Source organism: Scyliorhinus torazame, chromosome 13 (genome assembly GCF_047496885.1).
Source record: "Scyliorhinus torazame isolate Kashiwa2021f chromosome 13, sScyTor2.1, whole genome shotgun sequence".
NCBI lineage: Eukaryota > Metazoa > Chordata > Chondrichthyes > Carcharhiniformes > Scyliorhinidae > Scyliorhinus > Scyliorhinus torazame.
The window spans coordinates 18,795,052-18,821,201 of record NC_092719.1 but is presented as its reverse complement, the minus strand read 5'-3'; the positions used below and the strand labels follow the sequence as shown (position 1 = coordinate 18,821,201).

The 26,150-nt window shown below is 44.5% G+C and overlaps 1 protein-coding gene across 1 annotated transcript in view; it reads right to left on the bottom strand.

Moving 5' to 3' along the window:
* Positions 1-934: 934 nt before the first annotated feature.
* The window catches only part of exoc4 (exocyst complex component 4), a 707,051-nt gene continuing 681,835 nt past the window's right edge, over positions 935-26,150 (bottom strand). The window contains exon 17 of the mRNA XM_072471115.1: positions 935-4,129. Coding sequence (XP_072327216.1) covers positions 3,892-4,129 — 238 coding nt within the window. The 3' untranslated portion in view covers positions 935-3,891. The remainder of the gene's footprint in view (positions 4,130-26,150) is intronic.

Here is a 26,150-nt window from a genome sequence, read left to right as displayed (position 1 = left end):
GGAGAGGTTCTGCAGACTCAAATTATATGAGTGAACAAATTGAGATGGTGTGGAAGAAATAATTCACGTGTTTAAAATTATTAAAGGAATGAATGAGGCAGAACCACAGAAGTTGTTCTAGGTGCAGAACCAGGAGAAGAGGGCCAGGAGTCATTATAAGCTTAAATAAGCAGAAGCAAGATATGACAACACTCAGCATACCTTCCTTAAAGAGCTGCATATTAATGAAATGTGATATATTCAAACGTGGGCTGGATAATCTACAATGAATCTTTTCCAAGAAATCAGTAGAAGAAAAAAATTAAAGGATGGAATTTTGAGATCTGGTGTAGACCTGGTATTAACAGTCAGAAGTATCCTTTCTGGGCGTACCAGAAATTGAAAGACCGTTTATTTATTTGTAAATTTTTTTGATTATTGCGTGTTTGTCATTTATTTTTGGTCCTAAATCTTTTCCATTGTGCGTCTTCATTGGAACCTAGGAGAAATGGGCAGTTTAGGCAAAGTGACTTAAATTGGTCAAGAGGCATTTATTTAAGTGCAGGCCAATAGGAATCTTCAAATGAATTTCTCTCAATGGCACTCTCCCGACAATGCTATTTGGTTTTGTGACGTCTGAGATTGCAGCTCAGATTGTTTGGATGTCATAAATTGTCATTTCAGTGTACCAGCTACTGCTGCCAGTGAGGATGGAGGATATTGTCGCATTGTTCACTGACAGCAAATTCTCTACTCCTGACGCTTCTCAATGGGATTTTGCATTGAAGTCATCCTATGCTGCTGGGAAACTCGTGGGCAGGGGCGGGCTGCCAGCAGATTAGAGAATCCTGCCACCAGCAAACAGCCAGAGAATCCCACCCCTGACCTGCACTGTAAATTTTATGATTCTATGACCGCCTATGGAAATAGGAAAAAAAAAAGACAAGCATAAGAATCCTGACCAACAATTTATTTTTCCCGCTTTATTGCAGAGTAATTTGCATAAACAGCAAAGGACAGAATGGTCATTGGTTCATGCAATGCATTAGTAAATCTCATATGGATTATGCAGTTAAAGGCATTTATATGAAGAAGTTGGGACTAGAATCTCAAATTGCCATTCCATTTTTGTGAATCTAAATAACAAAACAGATGTTACAATAATAATTCTGTGCAAGTGCATTTTTTGTGATTGACTCGCCCTAATTTAGAGTTAACCTTACTTGCATTGACTTTGTTCTTAGCTGCTTCTATTGGCAAAATCCATAACAATATAGAGTGTATGGGCTATGTGTGGTGACAAGTCTCATTTGTGTACTTGGCACATACAAATTAAAAGGGGAATCTGCAGCATTTAGGTAAAGGCATGCCTTTTTAATTGGACTGCATATACCACAGACAAAAAAAAATCTTTGGAAAACTTTTCCCAACTTACTTTCAGAAATACACCTTTGTTTATTCCAAGTGGAATGTGGTATGCTGAATGTAAAGGCCCTGTTTCCACACGGTTTGGCATGTGGGATTTGTGAGTGGCACACCAAAACATACCCAGTCTATCACCCGCTCACTTCCCCATCATCACATCTGAAGCCTGCCAATGGTCTCCTGGCCAAATGAATCCAAGGAGACAGGTGCAACGGCTATTAAAAAGAGATATACCACTGGAAAAGGCGGGGAAGTGATTTATACTGGGCTACATTGTACATTCAGGAGTCGAAAAGATTACAAAAATCTCAACAGGACACAAGTCTCAGCTTTTTGCCATTGATTTTCTTCACGTGTGGGACCCGCTCATTTGCAACTGTTTCTTATGAAAATCTTTTTATTGGCTGCTGACCCTCCCTCTCATACAAAGTCTGCTTTTCATGTGCACATTTTAGCACAAATTGCTCTCCTTTCAAAATCCAGGCCACAATCATCAATCTCCCAGATGACACCATAATAAAACCCAATCAGACGAGAAATGCATTTTAAAGAGTTGAAATAGTCTCCGCTGAATTTCGAGTAAATTTCCTTTATTAATTGGGTAATTTAATCTCACTATAGCTGGATTGGGACACTAACCTTATTTTCACCCATTCATCTCAGAGGGATTTGCCTAATCGTGTAACCCAATCATTTACATGAAACTCCCCAGTCTTATATAATTAAGCACCAGGCCCATGCACATCCTCAGCTTTATTCAGTCACTCAGATGATGTTTAATAATACAAGACAAACCTGTTCTGTACCTTTTGTTTAAAGGTTCTCAATCCATTACCCTTTGTCATGACCATCTGGCTCACAGATGAGCACTCACCCTCCAGAACCAAGTGACTGTTACTCATGTGTAAAACCTGGCTACTGTCAGCAGGCTATTCCACTGGAGGGAGCATCACAGCCTTCTGCAGGGATTTCTTCCCTGAGTCAAGGGGTGGTGTAGCAAATTGTAAAGAACCAAATGCTACCTTGGATAAAATGAGCAAATCTTGCACAGGCCAGGGCCTGAGCCACAATTTAGGTGTCAAACTGAATGGGCCCTTTACCCACGGATTCATCAGGGGAGCTTTTATAAACTGAATTTTCAGTTGCTGCTGAGCAGATCTGTCAACTAAAGAAAATGATGAATATTGTTTGGAGTTTCCGACATTTCCATGTGGTTACCTTCCATAGGAAATTAAAGACCTTTAACTGGCTTGTACACTTACATTTTTGATTTTGAATCCCAGAGAGGAAGTGTACGTACAATGAATTGCGCAGTAGTAGTGTTTTTTTGATACAGGAATTAGTATAATCAATTTGGTACACATTGCTAAATTATTGTCTGACTGAGTTTTATACTGTTGGTTTAAAGGAGATTTTAGACAGCAGCTGAAGAGCTCGTACTCTCGTGACCAGAGGCACAGTCGGCTACATCTAGAACTGCTCATCCATATTCATATGCACAAGTGGTGCACTCTTGGGAATGGGCAGGGAGAGATAAGATGTAGAGCAAAGCTCCCTCTCAGTCCCACCCTCAAGATGAGTGTCCCTGTTTGTGCCAATATGCAAAGTTTTACCAAGTTTTGTCCTAAAACTCAGTGAGATTGTCAAATTTAGCACAAACTATGAGCTGCTTCTGATTGTGATATCTAAGCTTTAGTTGTCGAACATTAGATTCTAATTGTGCAAACTTTACAGCAATAACATTTTCTGTGCCAATTTAAAATATTTAATAGCATAAAATACTGTGTTTATTAAATGTATGAATAGGATAAGTCACCATCAGCAACACGCCCTTTTAATTTTTTTGCACCATATCCTTTTTATGATAACCGACTGAAACTTTAACTGGACACTAGGCAATTTGGTTGTGGGAGTGGGTGAGAGGGGTGGTTTGTGGAGGGAGTGCATCAAAACCTATTCACTCACTTTATGTTGCCATCTTTCGGCAGGCACGTTTGCCAGCAGTTAACAAAAGTATACAAGACCGCATCAACAACACAGTCTGTGGTTGGATACAGTGGGCGTGGAAACCAATGGTGTTGCTAGAAGTCAGCTAGTTATTAAGTGGCAATAATAGTGAAGGAAGAATAGGGCCGTATCAAGAGGCTTCCATGCCAGATCCCTAAAGAAAAAAGAATAGGGATGGAAAAAGAAGAGTGTTGTTTCCTGCTAATTCTGCACATTCGCTTTAGTTGGTCAGCAAAAAGGAAAGCAGACCTACAAGAACAAAACTCCTTCCTACGAAGAACGTCTCTGGTACTTCTTAAGGAGGCAACAAGGTACAATAATGCTACTTTAACCGTTGTAATCTATGTATGTGCTCCATCGGTAAGGATTTGGACAGTTAAACAAACACAAAATATAAAGGCAAGTTGCCTTTGAGCCGAGCTGCAATTCTAAACAGAATGGAGTTGCATTTTACTAAGTCTCCCCTTTGTGTCTGGGTCGTTAGACTGTGGTGATCTTCTTGTCCTTGGTGGCTTGTTTTATAGCTGCCTGCTCACAGATGATCTCTTTGAGCCGCTGCAGGCGCATGTTCTGTGTGGTCTGATCCCCAACTCCAGTTTGACTGCGGTGGAGGAGGCTTAAGGCATTGATGTACTCCAGCTCTGTGTACTTTACTCCTTGGTCCACCACTAGGTTCAGCAGCTCATCAGGGTTGTTGTACAGCGTCTCGTAGTACTGCCTGTGTACATAAAAGACACGTAGGAAACCAGAATTGAAGGCAAACCAGGTACATATTAAAGGTTCCAGTTAAGAGGACAAGTACACATGGTGAAGGCAATTGGGCTCATCTTACCTTAAATAACAACAAACAACCTCTAGCTTCCCCATTGTGGATTGTTTTGGTCTCCACCGACCTATCCAGAAATTAATTCCAAATGTTTATCACTCTTTTATGTGAGAGACTTCTTGACATCAACCCTAAATTTGCCTGACACTAGATTAGATTGATTTTCTTAATTTGAAATCAGTTTTTCTTTTCTGTAACATTTACAAATGTGCATCATTCTATGAGCCATTTGGTCCAAAGATGAAGAATCCAAGATATTAAGTTTATCCTAAATGATTTTACTGATATAACCAACCTTGTGGTATTGCAAAGTCATGTTTTAGTATAGACTCAATGTATAAGTCAACACCTCTTTTCAGCCATGACATGCTAAGACCCTCATTAGTCGTCAGCCTCAATTTTTCATCACATAAATGCAAGTTTTACTTACCAGTACTGTATAACTGGGCTCAAAGGATCAGGTAGGTGATGCAAGCTATATTGTGAAGATGTGTGGGAGTAACCAAAGTGCCTGCTCTTTGTGTCAGATGGCGATGACATTTCCAAAAGGCGACCAATTTTTTTATTTGGTATATAAGTTGACGTCTGTTTTTGGAGGGATTTTTTGATGCTTCACAGGTTGAGTTATAAGTCAATATCTACGATATGCAGAGCAGGCAGGAAAGTGGAGTTAAGGCCACAATCAGATCCGCCATGACTGTCTGAATGGCCTAACAGGCTCAATGAGTCGAATAGCCTACTCCCGCTCCGATTTCTTATGATCTACTGTGTAAATTGGCTACTAAAAATTTGTCTGTTGAACAATAATTACTACATTTCAAAATAATTCATTGGATGTGAAACAAAAGCGAGCTGAACCAGTTCTAGACTCATGTAGAAGGTAAGTGGCTTTACTGGGCTGGTTTTGATAGCCTGGGGGAGTGGGGCTGGAATTTTGCAGGGCATTTCTCCTTTGTTGGGCTTTTCTTTTTTTTTACCCCTTCCAGGAGCTTAAATGGCAGCAGAGGAATGGATTAGATGAGTCTTGTTCCCATGCTCTGGCCATATTGAGTGTGGGCTATGTCTGATTGGCGAGCTGGTCATTTCTGGCCTGTCGCACGTGACATGCCAAAACACTTTTTGAAGTTTCTGAGAGATTTGGTAAAGTGCTTTAGAAATGCAAGCGTTTCCAGAGGAAATGGAGCGAAAATGCCAAATAAATTAGTGCAGTTAGTTTGCAAAGCTTTTTTCTGATACCAAAAGAATGCTGGTTTACTTAGTGATTAGGGACACTGTCTACAAATAAAACTCGTTGTAACTTGGAGCCATCATTTACCATAAACTGCATATCTGATTGAAAATAAGGCTGTTCAGATAATTACAACAGAGCACAAAGTCTAAATAGGAATTCTTACGGGAGAAAGACCAATTATATTCACTCTTTCATAATTCATCATGTGATATGATCACTGGAATCATCCATCAAATTTTGAACAGATTTTTTTCTTCTGCTTGTACAAGCCAGAATGACCTGTCATAAATATTTATGAATAACCTCAAAGAAAAGAATGGAAAATTAACAGAAATCTGTGTTGAGTTGAAACTCATTTATGCAAAGCGTTCATGACCACGGGCAATACAGATTTCAAAGTTAGTCACAACTTTGTGGAGAAAATCCCTGCTTCAGCAACAGAAAGTGAGTGTAGAGGGAGCAAAAATTAACCATTTCACATCTGACATTTTTATAAGTAATTGTTAACATGCATTAAATATCACCCAGTTAGCTGGCAATTAATTCATGTGGTGCGTTACCCATGGTTATCCAACGGTTTCAAGGTCCTGGATCTCATTTTCAAAACATGCTGTGGTCTCACCCCATCTTTTCTGAGTAATCATCTTTAGCTGCATGAGCCTGTCTTGCAATTGGGATCAATCCCCTATAATCTTTGGGCTCCGGTGCTTTGCATTACTGCTATTCTCTTGAAAAGCCTCCATTGAATCACAAAATTATTACAGTCCAGAGGCAGCCCCTCGTGCCTGCACCAATCTCCGAATGAACAAATCACTTTTTGCCATTCCGCTGCCTTCTCCCCGTAACCCTGCACATTCGTACTTTTCAGGTGACAGTCCCCCCTCTGAATGATTTTGATAACCCGGTCTCCATCACATTCTCAGGCAGTGCATTCCAGACCTTAACCACTCGCTGTGTGAAAAAGCTTTTCTCATGTCATTTTTGCAATGAAGAAATAATCTAACCATAGAAAATAGGAGCAGCATTAGGCCAATCGGTCCTTCGAGTTTGCTCCACCATTCATTATGATCATGGCTGATCATCCAGCTCAATAACCTGTTCTCACCTTTCCCCCTCCCCCATTTCTTTTGATCCTTTTCGCCCCAAAAGCTACATCTAACACTTCTTGAAAACATACAATGTTTTGGCCTCAACTGCTTCCTGTGGTAGAGAATTCCACAGGCTCACCACTCTCTGGGTGAAGAAATTTCTGCTCAGCTCAGTGTCTACCCCATATCCTCCGACTGTGACCCCTGGTTCTGGACTCTCCCACCATCTGGAACCTCGTTCCTGCATCTACCTTGTCCAGTCCCGTTTGAATTTTCTAGGTTTCTATAAGATTCCCCTTCATTCTTCTAAACTCCAGCAACTATAATCCTAACCGACTCAATCTCTCCTCGTATGTCAGACCCTCATCCCAGGAATGAGTCTGGAGAACCTTTGCTGCAGCCCCTCTAGGGGAGCAGGAGCGGGGACTGTGCTGGGAGTGAAGTTGGCCCGCGAGAGAAAGGCGAGAAGCTACTGCACTTCCATCCAGTTACCCAGGTTTGTGAGTTCAGTGTCCCGGACCTTTCGCCTAGCCATGTACTAATTACATGTCCCATTTCTTGCAATTGTTATGGGCGAGGCTTTTTCAGAACCCCAAAATGTATCATGGAGTTCAACCAACCTCTCCCTTTAATGGATTGCTGCTTTTCCAGCACACGGCTTGTTCCCCAGGTGTGATATTACAATTATGGACACGTGGTTTTTAACACACAACAATGTTTATTCTATGAACTCAAATTAACCTATTAAATAAACATTGGATCTTTTAGCACCACTTACTTCAAAGATAACCCTGAAAATAACACAACACCAAATAATCCCTCAAAATGTTCCTTCAAACATCCAAAAGGCTTGAAACCTTCAAAACAGTAATACCCCAGGTCACAGTTAATATATATTTTCTGTTAAATGGCAGAGATATATCAGCTTGGTTGACTTCAGCTCCAGCACCTTGCTTTCTTCCTGCAGCTCTCTGGAAACACACAGACAGACCCAAGCTGCTTTTTCAAACTGACTTTCTCCCTTCAAGCAACTCACAGCAAACCAGAACTTCTCAAGCTGCTGTCTCAAACTGGCTTTCTCCTTTTAAGCAGCTCACAGCAAAACAACCAGGCACTTTTAAACCGCTCTCAGCAAAACCAGTCAGGCACTTTTCCAAACTGAAACTTCAAAACGGCTGAACTGAGCTGAGCTCCACCCACTCACTGACAACACTGTTTTCTTAAAGGTACATTGCTTACACATCCATTTCTTAAAGGTACTCTCACATGACACAGTAAAATCACGCCAGGAGCCTGACTCGTCAGATCCATGTAGGGAGATGTCTGAAGTATGGCTTAGTCTTTGAGCATCATGGCTGAGGACTTCAACTGCATAGTACAGACACTTGTGTGCATTCACGTGTTGCAGCCATGTTGCAGCACCAGAAGACAGTGGGGCTTCTGGATCTCACTCCAGCTGCCATTCTATCTCAGCCTCTCAGTCCAAAGATGTGCAGGTTAGGTGGATTGGCCGTGCTAAATTGCCCCTTTAAAGGTTAGGTAGGGTTACTGGGTTAAGGGGTAGGGTGGACGCTTGGGCTTAACTTGGGTGCTCTTTCCAAGGGATGGTGCAGTTTCGATGGGCCGAATGGCCTCCTTCTGGTTTGTAGGGATTCTATGATTCTATCCCATGAAGTGACCCAGGAATTTGACCCCCCTCCCCCTCCCACCCGCCCTTCCAGAGACTGTCGCACCTCAGCCACAGCAGACAGAACTGCGCCACCCAAAAGTAGGTTGGGCGCTCTAGGTCCCAATCCCGGTCCGGCCCCCACCCCATCCCCCTCAAAGGAAACCTGCCAAGGGCATCTCTGGCATCAGGGCATGGAAGACAGCAGGCCACCCCACCCAAGATCCTGGGAACACACCTAGACATAGTGAGAGGCTATGCAAGATGAACAGCGTGGGCATATGTGAAGTAAGGCACTATTATCTCAGGAGCAATGTCAGCTGTCTAACATTGAAATCGCACTACTAAATATTTTTGTAGCTCACCACTTTAACACCTCAGAAGCATAAGTTTCTTCCTAATGGCATGGAGCCTCTCACCATCGGGACACAGTTGTTCTCACTGGGCCTCCATGCCCTCCAAACGATGAGGTCTTCTCAGTGCAACAGTTTCATTGGCAGTGATAGGATTCAGTCATGATGCAGGGAGCCCTAAACCCTCGACCCCGAATCCCCCTCTAGAGCATAAGGACAAACATAATGTAGCACTCAACATCCTCAGACATGAGCCAGGGTGCTGGAATCTGGGAGACAGGGGTCAGACATTAGCATTAACTGAGGAGACCATTCCTCACTGCGAATCATCAGCACCCTTATGCGTTGACTAGTCAGCAGGCACTCTTGGACTCCCTATCCCCAGCTCCCTGAAGAGTGAGTGGTTGCCCCCTCCAGTCTCCGGGGGCTACACTGCAGGGCTCCACCGGTCCTGTCAAGGCAGTGGAAATGTATCTTTAGAAGTCCGATGCGCCGTTTAATGATTCAGCGAGTCGCATTTTGTGTCTCGTTATATAGTTTCTCTGCAGTGGTCTGTGGCCTCCGCACTGGTGTCATCAACCATAAACTGAGGGGTTAACTCTATCCTGAAGGAGCCATCCCTGTAACCTGGGATGTCCATCGAAAAGTCCAGGGATCTGGCACTGGCGAAGAATGAAGCCATCCTGTACGTTCCCCGTAAAATGGGTACATACATTACTCACATCTCATGGTTGGAGATTAGCTGCACACCTAAGGAGTGGAATCCCTTCCTGTTTATGAAACATACTTCCTGGTGCCTGGGACACATGGGTGCAGTCTATTGTCCCCTGTACCTGTAGCAGGCCCGCTATTTGCCTGAACCCTGTTGATCTCTTGTCTTGTCTTGTCTGGTTTGGTTCTGGTCAAAGTTGATGGAGTCACTTCCCCTTGCCCGTGAGCTCACAGATGTACTTATGAGCACATGTCTCCTCCAGTGCTGTTAATAATATATATATTAATATGGGCAGCATGGTAGCGCAAGTGGATAGCACTGTGGCTCCTCTGGGTCACTGTCTGTGCGGAGTCTGCACGTTCTCCCAGTGTCTGCGTGGGTTTCCTCCAGATGCTCCGGTTTCCCAAGTCCAAAGACGTGCAGGTTAGGTGGATTGGCCATGATTAATTTCCCTTAGTGACCAAAAAGGTTAGGAGGGGTTATTGGGTTACGGGGATAGGGTGGAAGTGAGGGCTTAAGTGGGTCGGTGAAGACTTGATGGGCCGAATGGCCTCCTTCCCTTCTGCACTGTATGTTATATGTTCTATGTCTGCGAGCTCCACTGGCTCTATCTTGAAATTGATTGATATCCAGCAAAGGATCAGAACGAGGTTGGTGTTGCAGCTACTGATCACTAACATCCCCTAACCTACTGCCGTCCTGACCTGGGAGCAGCCAGGACAGGCCAAGAACATTGCCTGCATCGATTGTACTCAGCTCAGGTCCCCTCCCATCTCCAGAACAGGGTTGCCCCTTGCTTTTCCCCACACTCACTCATCTGGCCATCAGTCCAGGTAGCCCCTCTCTCAAACCTGAGACCACTGGGGAATCTTTCAGGAGGGAAATGCGTTTGGTCATCATGACTGGCCCTGGACGTCTGGATGTTGAAGTTCGCACTGGAATGGGGGCATAGAAGATGGGTGTGGTGGTGCCCGGAAGAGCCTTACTTGCAGGCATTGGGGACCCTGGAGGAATGCAACTCCCTTGCCACTTGTTCCCGAGTCACTAACTGACAACCCTGTCACCTAAAGCTGAGGCGCAGCCTTATATTTGCTTCCGCGGCTGACAGGGCCACTAGATCACGCCCTCGCTCCTAGTAAAATAAATCACTTCATATTTCTCCATCTGCCACTTATCCACTATTTCCATCAACTTGTCCATGATCTTTTGAAGTTTTAACTATCCTCCTCAAAGTTCACAATGCTTCCAAGTTTCGCATTATCTGCAAATTTTGAAATTACCAAGATCTAGGTCAATAATATAAATCAGGAAGTGTAAGAGTTCCAACACTGACCCCTGGGGAATTTCATTACAAAGCTTCCTCCAGGCCATAAAAAAAATCTAGCAACCACTACACTCTGTTCTTTGCCACTCATCCAATATTGCTACTGTCCTTTTTATTCTCTGAGCTATAACTTTACTCACATGTCAGTTGTGTGGCAATTTATCAAATGCAGGTTTGGAGTTAATGTACGCCTCAACATCAGCATTGCCCCCATCAACTCTCTGTCACATGTTCAATAAATTCTAGTAAGTCAGTTAAACAAGATTTTCCCTTAACAAATCTGTACTAGCTTTCCTTAATTAACCTGCATTTATCCACATGACCCATGTCCCAAATTATTGTTTCTAGCGGTTTCCCTACCTCCAAAGTTAAACTGACTAGCCTATAGGTGCTGGATTTATCTTTACACCATTCTTTGAACAAAAGTGTAACATTTTCAATTCTCCAGTCCTCTGGCACCACCCGAGTCTAAGAAAGTCTGAAACATTATGGGCATTTCCTCTGCAATTTCTACCCTCACTTCCCTCCATTTCCTTGGATGAATCTCATCTAGTCCAGGTGCCTTCTCAATTTAAGTATAGGCAACCTATCCAACACCTCCACCATCTCAATTTCAACCCGTCTAGTGTATCAATTACCTTCTCTTTCACCGTGGCCTGGGTGCATCTTCTTCCTTGCTTAAAGGCAGGGCAAATATTTATTTAATATCTCAGCTGCACCCCCTGCCACCATGCATAAATTCCCTTTTCGGTATCTAATTGGCCCAACTGCTTCCTTTACAACTGTTTTACTATTGATATGCCGCACTGCATCCCACAAATTAATGCAAAATATGCTAACATCACCAACTATAGTCAAGTGCAGACTGAATATGTATTTTCAGTCCCTACATTAGCTCTCTTTAGGTCTTGGGTGAGACTGCCATTTAGTGCAAACTGGTTCTTAACTGGCAGCAGGTCAGTGATATGGGCATGTACTCATTAGGAACAGGACTGAAGAGCCAAAAGACCTTCTTGCATTTTAACATCCTAAATGCATGTTATTAAGAACCCTATTATCAGCAGAGGAGGTAATTTATCTTTCAGTCCCATCAGTTTAAGGATAGGCTTTCACACCGATGTGTACCCCAAACTGCTTTGCAATGATGCAAGTAGGGACAATATAACTGAGATCAGGATCTGATACCCAAAAGCACTAAAGTTACACAAAATGCTAACCGTCTTGTCCCTTTGGAAACCACGTCACACTGTTTTAGATGCAGTCTAAGTCCAATCTGGTGCGGAGGCAGAATATAAAAGTTTCTAGGCAGATCCACTGTGACTGGGAACTTTTAAAATCTTAAGTATTGTTTCAACTTGAGAAATGAGATACTCCCTCCTAATATTGACTGCCGAGGGAGAGAAGCTCCATCCATACATGGAAGCAGACATATCCAGAGCTTCACTGCCATTCTATTTTTCTATCTCATTGGCAGTCAGATTAGTACAGTGCGATGAGGATATGCCATTATGCGTTGCAACCAGCAAATACTGGTCTCAGATGAATGATCATTCATCTTAGTGCTGTTTGCATACTCTTGTGTGCATATATGAGGATTAGAATGACAGGTTTATAAAATAACCAATCTTCATGAAGATCTTTTTTATCATAGAATTTACAGTGCAGAAGGAGGCCATTCGGCCCATTAAGTCTGCACTGGCTCTTGGAAAGAGCACCCTACCCAAGGTCAACACCTCCACCCTATCCCAGTAACCCCACCCACCACTAAGGGCAATTTTGGACACGAAGGGCAATTTATCATGGCCAATCCACCTAGCCTGCACATCTTTGGACTGTGGGAGGAAACCGGAGCACCCGGAGGAAACCCACGCACACACAGGGAGGATGTGCAGACTCCGCACAGACAGTGACCCAAGCTGGAATCGAACCTGGGACCCTGGAGCTGTGAAGCAATTGTGCTATCCACAATGCTACAGTGCTGCCCTTTCTGACGTTTCCGGTGGTGCCCCTTCCTCGTGGATGGAGATGGTTTTGTCACTGGCGGGGCGGAGGAGGGGAGTACACCAGGGGTTTATGGGAGGCTTATACCAGAGGAGATAGTATCCTTGAAAGGGGTGAAGGTCAAGTGGGAGGAGGAGTTGGGGTCCAAGTTGGAGGGGGTGTGGTGTTAGATTCTGTATAGGATGAACGAAACATCGTCATGTGTGAGATTTCGGTTGATACTGTTGAAGGTAGTGCATGGGGCCCATTAGACCAAGTCCAGGATGAACAGGCTATTTGTGGGAGTGGAGGATGAGTGTGAGCATTGTGGGAGAGGCCCGGTTAACCATGTATACATATTCTGCTCTTGTCCGACGCTTGTGGGGTTCTGGGTCTTCTTCTTTGGCACCATGTCAGCGATCCTACAAATTGAACTGAAGCCTTGAACCCCCCCCCCCCCCCCGAGGCCATATTCGGGGTATCGGACCTGACGGAGCTGCAAACTGTGGCGGGAGCTGATGTTCTGGCCTTCGCCTCACTGATTGCTCGAAGACAGATGCTGATGGGTTAGAGGTCGACCTCTCCATCCAGTACCTCAGTATGGCTGGGAGATCTCATGGAGTTTTTGTACCGTAAGGGGTACAATTGAAGGGTTTACCGAAGATGGCAGTGTTTATTTTGTACTTTAAATGGCTGGTCACCGTTAGTTATTGGGGGGGGGGGGGGCGGCGAGGGATTTCTGTTGGGCTTTTTTTAATTTAAAAAAAGCAGAGGACTCAAGCTTGAAGCAGCCTGTTAGTCAGGACAGTGCGTTCCAGGTTTTGTATTTTGGAGAGGAGAAAACAGACTTGTAGGTGCCGAGTGAATCTTAGGAACAGGTTGTGCAGGAAGTCGGTTCGATTGGCTGTCCGGCAACCTGTAGGTTGGCCGGCCAGGGACAGGGTTCTGCCTGACAACAGTCAGTGACTCATGCCTGCATGATGTTTTTTGAGAGAACTTGGCAGAAGTGTTTAGACTGAACGTTCTCTCTCTATCTCTTGCTGAAAGAACTGCTTTTTTGTTCTAAAACCAGAGTGCTGGCCATCTTTACTATAAACTTGAAATGCTCTGGAATCTACAAGGAAAGTAGATAACCTTGCCAGAGAGAACCATCTCAAGCCAGAAGGAAGAAGCACTGAAATGAGTGCTGGAGCTCCAGAAAGGCATTAACTGGAAGTTACCCTGGTGCACCAAAGATCCTTTATCCTTTTATTTTTGTTGATATCTTCTTTACCTCTCAATCACCCTTTTTCCTCTGTGTTGTTTGTCTGTAAGAAGTCTTCTTACAACACCAGGTTAAACTCCAACAGGTTTGTTCGGAATCACGAGCTTTCGGTGTGCCCACCCCAGTCCAACTCCAGCATCTCCACATCTTGTTTGTCTGTGTGTGTGTGCCTATGTGCATGCAGTAACTGGGGTGGTAGTTAGAAAGTGGGGGTGTTGGGAAAGGAGTATTAGGTAGTCAGTTAGTTACCTTTTTGTCAGCTTAATTATAATCCATTACATAATAAAAGGTTCCTTGTGTTAAAGTTACAAATTTGGTGACTTCAGTTTATTGGGCTCAGCCAAGGACCTCAGATATTTCAAAATAACATCTAATTTCACTCATGTTGCAACTCTGGGTCAAGTGCGGCTGGAATTGACCACACACTAGCCCAGGATGTCATGACACCAGACCACTATAAGAACTCATATTTTCCTCTTTTAATTGCAGCATTGGATCTTTAACATCCCATCAGCAGTAGAAAAGCCTCAATTTAATTTTTCATCTGAAACACTCCCTCAGTTGCACTGAAATGTTAATCTAGGCTGTGCTCTCTCAAGTCCTGGAACAGGGATGGACACATTGCCCTCTGACTTACAGATCAGAGTTTACCCATCGAGTCAAGCTAAGTTCCTAAAGCCAAGGTGTGATTGAAGCATATGTGAGGGGAGAGTACAAGGTAGCTGTCACGTTCTGGTGCTTGGCTGGTGGGAATGATGCACAGCAGAATGTCTAGTTCTTGACTAGTTAAAATATTTTACTATCATTAATGGAAATGTCCATTTGTCTTTTAGCGTTTCATCATTTACTTCACTGTTGCTATAAATCAGCAATAAAACATTGTTTTTCTGCACATCTTGATCCTCCTGGTCCTCACTAGAAATCATGCTGACGTAGAACGTATCTCCGAGGCATACTTCATCAACCATGTTGATTGATTTTGATTGTTCCACTTTTTTACTGGTAAAGCATTGCTTAGCAAAATGATTTTTGTCTTTATATTTGAAGCACATCTTTCCAAATGCTGGACATTGTCGTGGCAAATGTTGATTGCTGCATCGCTGGCATGAAATGGAGGATTTGGTCGGTCACTTAAAATGACTGCAGGTGCTGGGGCCACGTTTTATACTTGAGTGTGTCACTACACTAATGGCGTCGGCTGCTGTTCCTATCTTCGCCCAAAATGCTAATCTGCTGTGCAGCTAGCTCGCTGGTATGACAAATTTTGATAGCATCGTCAAGCTGAAGCTCATTTTCTCTTCATAGCCTCTTGTGTACCTTGGCATTAAAAATCACGTACATGATCTGATCGTGGATCAGCAATGCTTGTAGGGTAGCAAAATTACATGACTACGCCTTCAATCGCAAATCGGTCAGAAAACTATCAAACAATTTGCATGCCTTTTGGAGTGCAATGCCAATCAAACTGCTTTACAACTTCTTCGAAATTCTTGCTATCCCCATAATCAAAAACAAATGAATCAAATATGTCTATTGCTTGTGGACCTGCTACAGCGAGCAGCTACACTACGTGCCTCTCATCAAGCTGTAGACCAAGGGCTGCAACATAGAGTCTGAATGGCTGTTTGAATACACGCCAATTCTCATCTACATTACCAGTGACTAAGCTGGTGTGATGCTTTCAGACCTTCCATCCTGGACTTCTAAGTTTATCAGCACGTTGAGTACTAGTTGCCAGTAGTTTACGAAGTTAGAAGATTTTTTTTTTTACCTTCTTCTTCCGAATTATCTTATTTGTTCGGATCTTCAAAGAATCTTGTTTCCTTAGTAGATCTCGAGTCCAGGTACCATGTTACGTTCTGGTGCTTGACCGGTAGAAATGGTGCACAGTAGAATGTCTAGTTCTTGACCAGTTATAGTATTTTATTAGAAAATAAATGCGTGGTAAAGATAACTATAAGAAATATATCACAAACTACTAATACTGACAAATTATCCTAGAGCTACTGCAAATATGACTATCCACTAACATGACTAACTCCCAACTCTTTGAGATACAAAGTCACATGGTAGATTTACACTGCCACCTGCTGGTTGGAGGTCGTTTACATCATTATATACATGATTGCTCATGCATATCATCACAGTAGCAATGCAATAAGATGCCTACATCTTCTTGCTTTTTGTCTGTATACACTATACAAAAAATGGGAGCTGTGTTTTTTCTGTCGCTATCTGAATCTTCTCAATAGAGAAGTAAACAGCACAAACAGAAATCCAGTTTATAGCTGCGGGATGTTGCCTTCCGCAGAAACTGAACAAAATAGTTTGCTGCCCTGAAAAAAGTGGTATCCGTAATTTTAACTCTGGACAGTAAAAGAGTGCATGGAAAGGAAAACTTTGCTTCGCTGTCGGGAAAGAGCAGGGCAGTGTGATTGATTGGATGGCTCTTTCAAAGAACCGGCAAAGGTACAATGGCAGAATGGCCTCCTTCTGCTCTGAGAGAGCTAAAATGCAAATGACTAAGCTGCATGATTGTGCTGTTCATGCCCTGCGTATAATGGAAATTCATGTCTGGCTGACCAAGTGAGTTAATACTTAATGCGGATGTTATCTTTCTCCACATCATTAAGGGAAGAACTTCAATTTAGTTATGACCATAAGATGTGGCTTCATGGTCTTAAACTGCAAAATATAGATGGTCCTCAGGGGTTGCATGTAATACTTAGATCCATTAAATACTGTAATACGGGAAAACATTGTTTAGTAATATTTTACAATGTCAAACATTGAGAATCCAGCTTATCTGCATGTGGAACCAGTCACGGTGAAATATGCTTATAATTCAGGGCACAGAGACTGAAATGGAACATTCTGGCATTGCAAATAAATTAAAGCAAATTTACTGGGTTCTTTCACAAATGCGTTCAGCTCAGATGAATAAAATATTTCAGGGCTAGTTTAAACCATTTTCCTAAATGCAAATTTCACATTTAAGCATCAACATAATGCATTTAAACCAAGGACAGCAGCATGCTATCAAAATAAGCTGCTGTGATGAATAATTAAAATTGTCATTCTGTCTGCTATTTTATGTTGGTGAGGGGTGGACTGGGGGAGGCAAGAGGGGACGAAAACTGAGATTTAATGTTTTTTTTGCAAAGTTGATACATCTCGCTGGTAATCAGAAGAAATAAAAATGTGTGTGGATAGAATCAATAAAAAGAAAATGTGATTCTGTCATTCAGTTCCTTGTCAGCAGAATCTATCAGTTCCAGTGTCAATTATTTTCATTTTTCAAATTATCACTGCCGTCATGAAGACATCATAACACTTGCAATTATTTATGCGCAAATTAGACAACAACTTCTAGCACAGACAATGCTAGAAAGTTGCTAAGAGACATGCTCCTGTACAAACAGCGCAAAGTAGCATCTCGCTTATAGTTCTCCTAAAATGCATCAAATGCTTTGGGAAAAGCGAAGGGTGGAGGGGTTTGCCTCCTCATCAATTTCTCCTGCTGCTTGGATGTGGCGACCCTGACCTGGAATACCTGACGACCATGCCGCCTGTACTACCTTCCATGGGAGTTTACTTCTGCCATCATCACGGCAGTCTACATCCCACTGCAGGCGGAAGTGAAGGGGGCGCTTGAACCCGCTATAAATAACAGTGAAACAGAATACCCGGAGGCCTTGTTCAGCGTGGCCGGGGACATCAACCAGGCCAACCTCAAGAGTGTACGTCCAAAATTCCACCAACACATCTCCTGTCCTACCAGGCGCCAACATCTTGACCACTGCTACACAAACATCAAGGCCGTCTACCAATCCATCCCCGACCGCACTTCGGAAAATCGGACCATAAGAAGGTGCTCCTTCTCCCGACATACAAGCAGAAACTTAATGGGAGAATCCGGTTAAGAAGGTCATGCAATGCTGGTCTGAGGCAATAGAAGAGCTCCTACGCACGGGGGGGGGCACGGTAGGACAGTGGTACCAGAGTTGCTTCACAGCTCCAGGGATCCAGGTTTGATTCCCGTCTTGGGTCACCGACTGCGTGGAGTTTGCACTTTTTCCCCTGTGTCTGCATGGGTTTCCTCTGGGTGCTCCAGTTTCCTCCCACAGTCCAAAGATGTGCAGGTTAGGTGGATTGGCCATGCTAAATTGCCCTTAGTGTCTAAAAAGGTTAAGTGGGGTCACAGGGTTACGGGGATAGGGTAGAGGTGTGGGCTTAGGTAGGGTGCTCTTTCCAAAGACCGATGCAAACTTGATGGGCCGAATGGCCTTCTTCTGCACTGTAAATTCTATGATTCTATGACGTGACTGCTTGGAGTCAACGCACTGGCCATATTCAAGAACTCAACGGCCAACCTAAACGAGTATGCCACCACCGTCATAGACTTCATCAACAAGTATGAAGAGGATTGTGTGCCAAAGAAGGTAGTACGTACGATCCCTGGCTGAAACCATGATGTAATCGGAAGATTCACGCCGTACTTAAGGCCAGGTCTGAGGCATTCAAAGGCGACCCTGACCTACACAAGAAATCTAGGTGTGAACTCCGCAAAGCCATCTGGGATGCCAAGAGACAATACCAGGCTAAGCTAGAGTCACAGACTAACAACATGGACTCTCGTCAGTTGTGGCAAGGCTTAAACAACATAAAGGGCTACAAAGCAAAGCAGAGTAGAATATCCGGCAGCAGTGCATTCTATTCTTGTTTCGAGCAGGAAACCAACAAACCGTTGTCAACTGCCCCAGCAGCCTTGGACATACCCATATCGACCGTCACAGCTTCCAAAGTCAGATTGGCCTTCTTGTGAACCCTCAAAAAGCAACAAATCCTGACAGAGTCACTGGTCGTGCACAAAGATCCTGCCCGGGCAAACTGGCGGTTGTGTTCGCAGACATCTTCAATCTCTCTCTACTCCGTTCCGCGGTTCCCACCTACTTCAAGAAGACCACCATCATACGTGCCAAAGAAGAACCAGACAATGTGCCTAAATGACTGCCGTCCGGTGGCCTTGACATCTATCATTATGAAGTGCTCCGAGAGGTTGGTCATGAGACACATCAATTCTATACTCCCAGAATGCCGTAATCCACTGCAATTCGCATACCGCCACAACCGGTCCACAGCAGACCTGATCTCACTGGCCCTACACTCATCCTTGGAACATCTTGACAATAAGAACTCCTACATCAGACAGCTATTCATTGACTACAGCTCCGGCTTCAACACCATAATCACAGCCAAGCTCATATCAAAATCACCATTTTCTAAATGGTGACAAAATTCATAATGCTGAAGTGCAAAGGGACTTGGGAGTCCTAGTCCAGGATTCTCTAAAGGTAAACTTGCAGGTTGAGTCCGTAATTAAGAAAGCAAATGTAATGTTGTCATTTATCTCAAGAGGCTTGCAATATAAAAGCAGGGATGTACTTCTGAAGCTTCATAAAGCACTAGTTAGGCCCCATTTAGAATACTGTGAGCAATTTTGGGTCCCACACCTCAGGAAGGACATACTGGCACTGGAGCGGGTCCAGCGGAGATTCACACGGATGATCCCAGGAATGGTAGGCCTAACATACGATGAATGTCTGAGGATCCTGCGATTATATTCATTGGAGTTTAGGAGGTTGAGGGGAGATCTAATAGAAACTTACAAGATAATGAATGGCTTAGATAGGGTGGATGTAGGGAAGTTGTTTCCATTAGCAGGGGAGACTAGGACCCGGGGGCACAGCCTTAGAATAAAAGGGAGTCACTTTAGAACAGAGATGAGGAGAAATTTCTTCAGCCAGAGAGTGGTGGGTATGTGGAATTCATTGCCACAGAGGGCGGTGGAGGCCGGGACGTTGAGTGTCTTTAAGACAGAAGTTGATAAATTCTTGATTTCTCGAGGAATTAAGGGCTATGGATAGAGAGCGGGTAAATGGAGTTGAAATCAGCCATGATTAAATGGTGGAGTGGACTCGATGGGCCTTACTTCCGTTCCTATGTCTTATGGTCTTAAAACTCAAAAACCTAGGACTTGGCTCCTCCCTCTGCAACTGTATCCTCCTGACCCACAGACCACAATCAGTAAGAATAAACAACACATCCTCCACAATAGTCCTCAATACCAGGGCCCCGCAATGCTGCGTACTTAGCCCCCTATACTCCCTATACACACACGACTGTGTGGCAAAATTTGGCTTCAACTCCATCTACAAGTTTGCTGATCACACAACCGTTGTGGGTCGGATCTCGAATCCGAGTACAGGAGGGAGATGGAGAACCTAGTGGCGTGGTGTAACAACAACAATCTCTCCCTCAACATCAGCAAAACTAAGGAGCTAGTAATTGACTTCAGGAAGTATCATACACACCCCTGTCTGCATCAGTGGTGCCGAGGTGGAGATGGTTGACAGCTTCAAATTCCTATGTTTGCACATCACCAACAATCTGTCCTGGTCCACCCACGACTTTGCTACGACCAAGAAACGGCAACAGCGCCTATACTTCCTCAGGAAACTAAGGAAATTTGGCATGTCCCCATTGACTCTTACCAATTTTTACAGATGTACCATAGAAAGCATCCTATCTGGCTGCATCAGAGCCAGGTATGGCAACTGCTTGGCCCAAGACCGTAAGAAGCCCTGAACACAGCCCAGTCTATCACGTGAAACCGTCTCCCATCTATTTACTCTGTCTACATCTCCTGCTGTTTTGGGAAAGTTGGCAGCATAATCAAAGACCCCTCTCAACCGAGTTATTCCCTCTTTCATCGGGCTGGAGATACAAAAGTCTGAGAATACGCACTAACAGATTCAAAAGCAGCTACTTCCCCGCTGTTACCAGACTTCTAAGTGACCCTCTTATGATCTGAACGGATCTCTCCACATATCTTATTTACTGTGTAGCATTACACTCGGTATGCTTCATCCGATGTCTGTGGCTACGTATTTACAATGTGTATCTATCATATGTCCTATGTTATTTTTTCATGTGAGAAACAATCTGTCTGGACTGCAGGCAGAACAATCCCTTTCACTGTACCTCGGTACACGTGACAATAAACCCAAATCTCAAAGACGTGAAGCTCCCATGCTTATGTTGCAGGTAAAAAAACAAATTTATCATAGAAAGTTAGGGCTTGACCTTTCTAATGTTATGATAAGTCTTAATTACTGTGAATTAATCTTACTGGCACTGAACATTAACCTTTGTAAGTGTGGAGTCTCATTGTTTCAGATTTTACTTGCAATTCGAGATTTGAAAAAAAAAAATCACATTTTTTCTCTGCCTTTTTCTCGCTCATTGAATCCCATTTTTTTCACCCCTCTTATCCTGATTGGACATTGAATTTACTATCCTGACATTTCCTAATTCAGCCTCTATGCCGTTCACTAAATTGCTCAATCTGATTGGTTGTAGAGAAGCACATTCATTTAGTTTAATGGGATAGACTCCCCTCATAAAAGTAATGTCCCGCCAATACAATACAAGGCAGAAGTCGGAGGCTTCTGCTGCGTCATTGACCTCATCGTGGTCGACGAGATGTTGACTTCTAACACAGGCTCCAAATGCCCGATAGAAGATGCCAAGTTGTTTGAATTGTTAACTTCCAGTGAAAAAGGTCATAGGAATTAAACGTGTACAGGCAAATTTAATGAACGCTAGGTCTCGCTTGTTTATTTGTGAAAGTAAAATCTGGCCCATGTCGATCTGATTCTATGGTGTTTTAATACTGTTGGGGGCTTTCACAAATTCATATTTTCTGTTTGTATGCAAGACAAACAGACACATCCTTCTACTGAGTCCAAGCCTTTTCTTTGTTTTTCAGAGCGATCGTTTAATCAACCCCTTGAGGTATCCTTCTCCCACGTTTACAGACTGCACTTCTGAACGATAGCATGCTCTGCAGAGTGTACTCTTCCACACCAGTCACCCTTGTGGTGTAACTGACATGGACAGTTTCAGTGTAGGCAAGTCTGTGGCCTGACTTGTACACAATAAGAACTACACTGAGATTCCTTCAAACCCATTTCAGTTGAGAGAGAGGAAGAGAAAGATGGACAAGAGATAGTGTGAGCTGTCAAGATTCATACCCATTAATCTGGTTTCCAGTGCTAATAGCACATTATTCTACATAACTGCACCATACTTCTAGCACAGTTGAATTGTTTGGATTACTAGGATGGCACACACAGGGTTAATGATAGACCCTGGTATGTGCTTTTCAGGGAGTGGGGGGTGGGGGGGGTGGTCAGCAGAGTGTGGAGGGAGTGAAAGGCATAAATGTCTTATTGCTGTCTCCTGCTCCCCAGGGGTGTCTGAACAATGTCAGATGTTATAACGAGTACAGCAATATTCAGGCGTCTTGTTGTGCCCCTTACATGATGACTCTTTTGCTATTCCCCTGAGTTTAGACAGTTGAGGCATGATGTAATCAAGATTTTTAAAATGGTAAAGGAGTTTGATAGGGTAAGCACAGAAAAACAATTTCCTCCAGTGGGGCAAATCATGAACAACTGGAGAACATCCTAAAATGAGAGGTAGACTATCTTCCACAAAGAAGATAATGGAAATCTGGAACCCAAGTCTCCACAATGTTGTGGAGGCTGGGATATGGAGTTTTCACGACCGAGATCATTGGGGACTTCAGTGGCGTCTATGTGGTGAGCAGTTGCACACATGGTGGCTTCCGCCAGGGTACTTTGATTTTGGCCCTTTTTGCCTCGTTTACGGGCAATTCTTTGGGAGAAATTAGTTTAGTTTAGATAGGTTCCCCTCATAAAAGTAATGTCCTGCCAATACAACACAAGGCAGAAGGCGGAGGCTTCTGGTGCATCATTGACCTCCTTGCAATCGACCGAGATGTTGGCTAGCTTCTTGACTGAATAATTTAAGCAGGGAAGGTGGTCGCTGAAGACCTGAAGAAGGCAATGGAGGGGGCTTTGGCCCCTATTCGGGCGGCCTTCGAGAAGATAGACCAGTGGAGAGAGGTACAAGGTGCAGTGATACAAAAGGTGGAGGTGGTGCTTGCAGACCATCGTGATTGGATTGACTCCCTGCAGACTGAGATGGTACTGCTGGCTGAAGACAGTAAAGTGTTGAAGGCCAAGATTGACGATCTGGAGAATCATAGAACATACAGTGCAGAAGGAGGCCATTCGGCCCATCGAGTCTGCACCGACCCACTTAAGCCCTCACTTCCACCCTATCCCCGTAACTCAATGAATGAAATGAAAATGAAATGAAAATCTCCCTCCTAACCTTTTTGGACACTAAGGGCAATTTAGCATGGCCAATGCACATCTTTGGACTGTGGGGGGAAACCGGAGGACCCGGAGGAAACCATGCAGACACGGGGAGAACGTGCAGACTCCGCACAGTGTCCAAGCTGGGAATCTAACCTGGGACTCTGGAGCTGTGAAGCCACAGTGCTAGGCATTTGTGCTATCGTGCTGCCCAAATCACCCCTGATGGCAAACCTTAAGGATGGACTTGATGGCTCAAATTCTACGAATTGTGTCTAAAATGTTTGGAAAGTTAGTGGGGAGGGGGTTTTGTCGTTCCCTCCAGAATTGGACTGGCCCATTCGTCGTTGAGGCAGAAGCCTAGACCTGGAGAGCCACTACGGGCCATCATCGTCAGGTTTCATAGATACTTGGACAAGGAACGGGTCCTGAGGTGGGGTGAAGGACCATCAAGACTGTAGATAGGTGGGCCACGCCATTAGAAAATACCAGGGCTTTGGGTCAGAGCTGGCGAGAAGGCTTGTGGCATTCAATAAGGCCATGGACGTGCTGTACAAGAGAAATGTGAGATTTTGTGTGGTGTACCTGGCTCGTCTTCGGGTGACCTTCAAGGACAGAGATTGTTATTTTGATGAGCTGGAGGATGCGAATGAGTTTGTCAAGAAGCATGAACTGGGGGTGAACTAGAAAGTCCATAAGTCCACAAAGTTCACAAATTAAGTCTTTGAGGTGGGCGACGAATTCTGGTTGACCGTCAGGGTGGCACACCACTCATCGTCTGGATCGATGCTGTATACCGACAGCGGCTGGTGTATTTGCTTCGGGGATAGCCTGTTTGTCGTTACGATACCGACCCGAAAAGCCACCTTCGGGTCCTCGGTGTCACTGCTGTGTGGGAGGTCCGCGTCGGACTCGGTGACCGTGGGTTGAATTGCCCGAACATTCCTGCGAGGCTGGCTGAAGCGATACGAGTTGGCAGGCTGAGCTGCTCGACAGCCGGCAGCATAGTGGCCAAGTCTTCCACATCAAAGACATTGTCGAGATTTTGCGGGGCATTGCCGCTTTAAATGGGCGGAGCCACAGTTGCCGCACGTCGTGACGTCAGCATGTTCTCTGTGCCACCGCGCATGCGCGGTGTGGTCATGTGTGCCTGCGCATTACGTTCCTCAACGTCGCCGTCCCCTCATTTGGTGCGTACAAATGCGGGAGTCCGCGAAAAGTGCACAAAATGGCCGCCCTCATCCAGGCTGAGGCCCTGGAGGTGATCAATCACTTGGACCCGTTCCGCCTCGTGGGGACCTTGCCGCGCCGTTTCAGCCGCTTGTCTCTGGGAATACCGACTCGTGGCGTTTTCATGTAAGACACAAGTCTCGATGGCGGTCGCTAGGGTGAGTTGCTTTACATTGAGGAGCTGCTGACGTAGGGGGTCCGACTGAACACCGAAATCGATCTGGTCGCGTATCATGGAGTCGGAGGTGGGCCCGTAGCTGCAAGATTGCGCAAGGATGCGGAGGTGCGTAAGAAAGGATTGGAAAGGTTCATCCTTACCCTGCAAACGCTGCTGGAGCACGTAGTGTTCAAAACTTTCATTCACCTCTACGCTGCAGTGAGTGTCAAACTTGAGGAGGACCGTCTTGAACTTCGTCTTGTCTTCATCATCTGCAAAGGTGAAAGAGTTGAAAATGTGGATGGCATGGTCCCCGGCCATGGAGAGGAGAAGAGCAATCTTTCTGGTGTCCGAGGCGCCCTCCCTGTCCGTGGCTTCGAGGAAGAGCTGGAAGCGCTGTTTGAAAATCTTCCAGTAGGCCCCGAGGTTGCCGGCGATGTGGAGCGGCGGCGGCGGGCTGATGTCCATGTCGCAGGATGACGGAATGCTGGCGGAAGGCAGATCACTTGCAGGTAGGTCTAAGAAGTGCTAGTATCCCACTCCACTCCTGGTACCATGATGTGTTGGGTGTTCTGGATCACATACAGGTGACCAACACTTGAAATAGTGCAACACTATTTTATTGAATCATTAACTGTTTAAACGTACTTAGACTGTGGGTTAATACGATACTAGCTTTAACTAAAGACCTTTGCCTTGTCCTAACCAGTCGATGCACTCAGCACATGGTGAATGTCTGTGTTGCAGGTTGTGAGCTCTGTCCCCCTAGCTAGCTGCAACTCGAATGAGCGGCAACTCTGATGCCCCCTGTCTTTATAGTGCGTGTGCTCTGACTGGTGATTGGCTGCGGTGTTGTGTGTGTTGATTGGTCCCACTGTGTGTCCATCTGTGTGTGTCTGCACCATGATATATTGGTGTATATTATGACAGGCGGATGAGCTTGGTTTGGTTTTTGAGAGAGGGTGGTGTGGAGTGAGGCTCTTCACAGGGTCAACTTCATCTCCTCATGTGCGAGGTTAAGTCTAATCCAGTTCAAGGTGGTGCACAGGGTGCACCTGATTAGGGAGCGTATGAATGGGTTCTTCTCGAGATCAAGTATACAATGAGGGGGTCGGTGGAAGAGTTCTATTCCAGATGGTAGCCCTTTTTCAGGGAATTGGTTACCATCAGCTGTTGGGTGCGGGGGGGGGGGGGTTGTCTTTTTGTTAAGGTTTTGTTTTCTTTAGGAGGGGTTGACTGGGTGTGGATAGTTTGTATTGTGTTGGGATTTGCTGAATTATTGTTATTTTGTTATAATGAATATCTTTTTTGAATAAAAATATTTTTAAAAAAAAGACAGATCTTTGGATTTTTGTGAGGACAGTGTGCCAAAAGATATAGAGCTAGGGCAGACAAAATGGGGTTGAGTTACAAATGAGCCACGATGAACTAAATAGTGGAATAGGCACAAGGGGCTGAATGATCCTTTCCTGGTCCAATGTTCCTTGCATCAGTTAACGTAGAGCCTGAGGCCTATTTTAGTGCCAACCTCTGGGCCTGCTCTACTCAGTTAGAATGACAGAATGGTTACAGCACTGAAAGAGGCCATTCAGCCCATCGTGTCTGTACTGGCCCTCTGCAAGATCAACTCACCCCATAGCCTTGCATTTCTTTTTCCTTG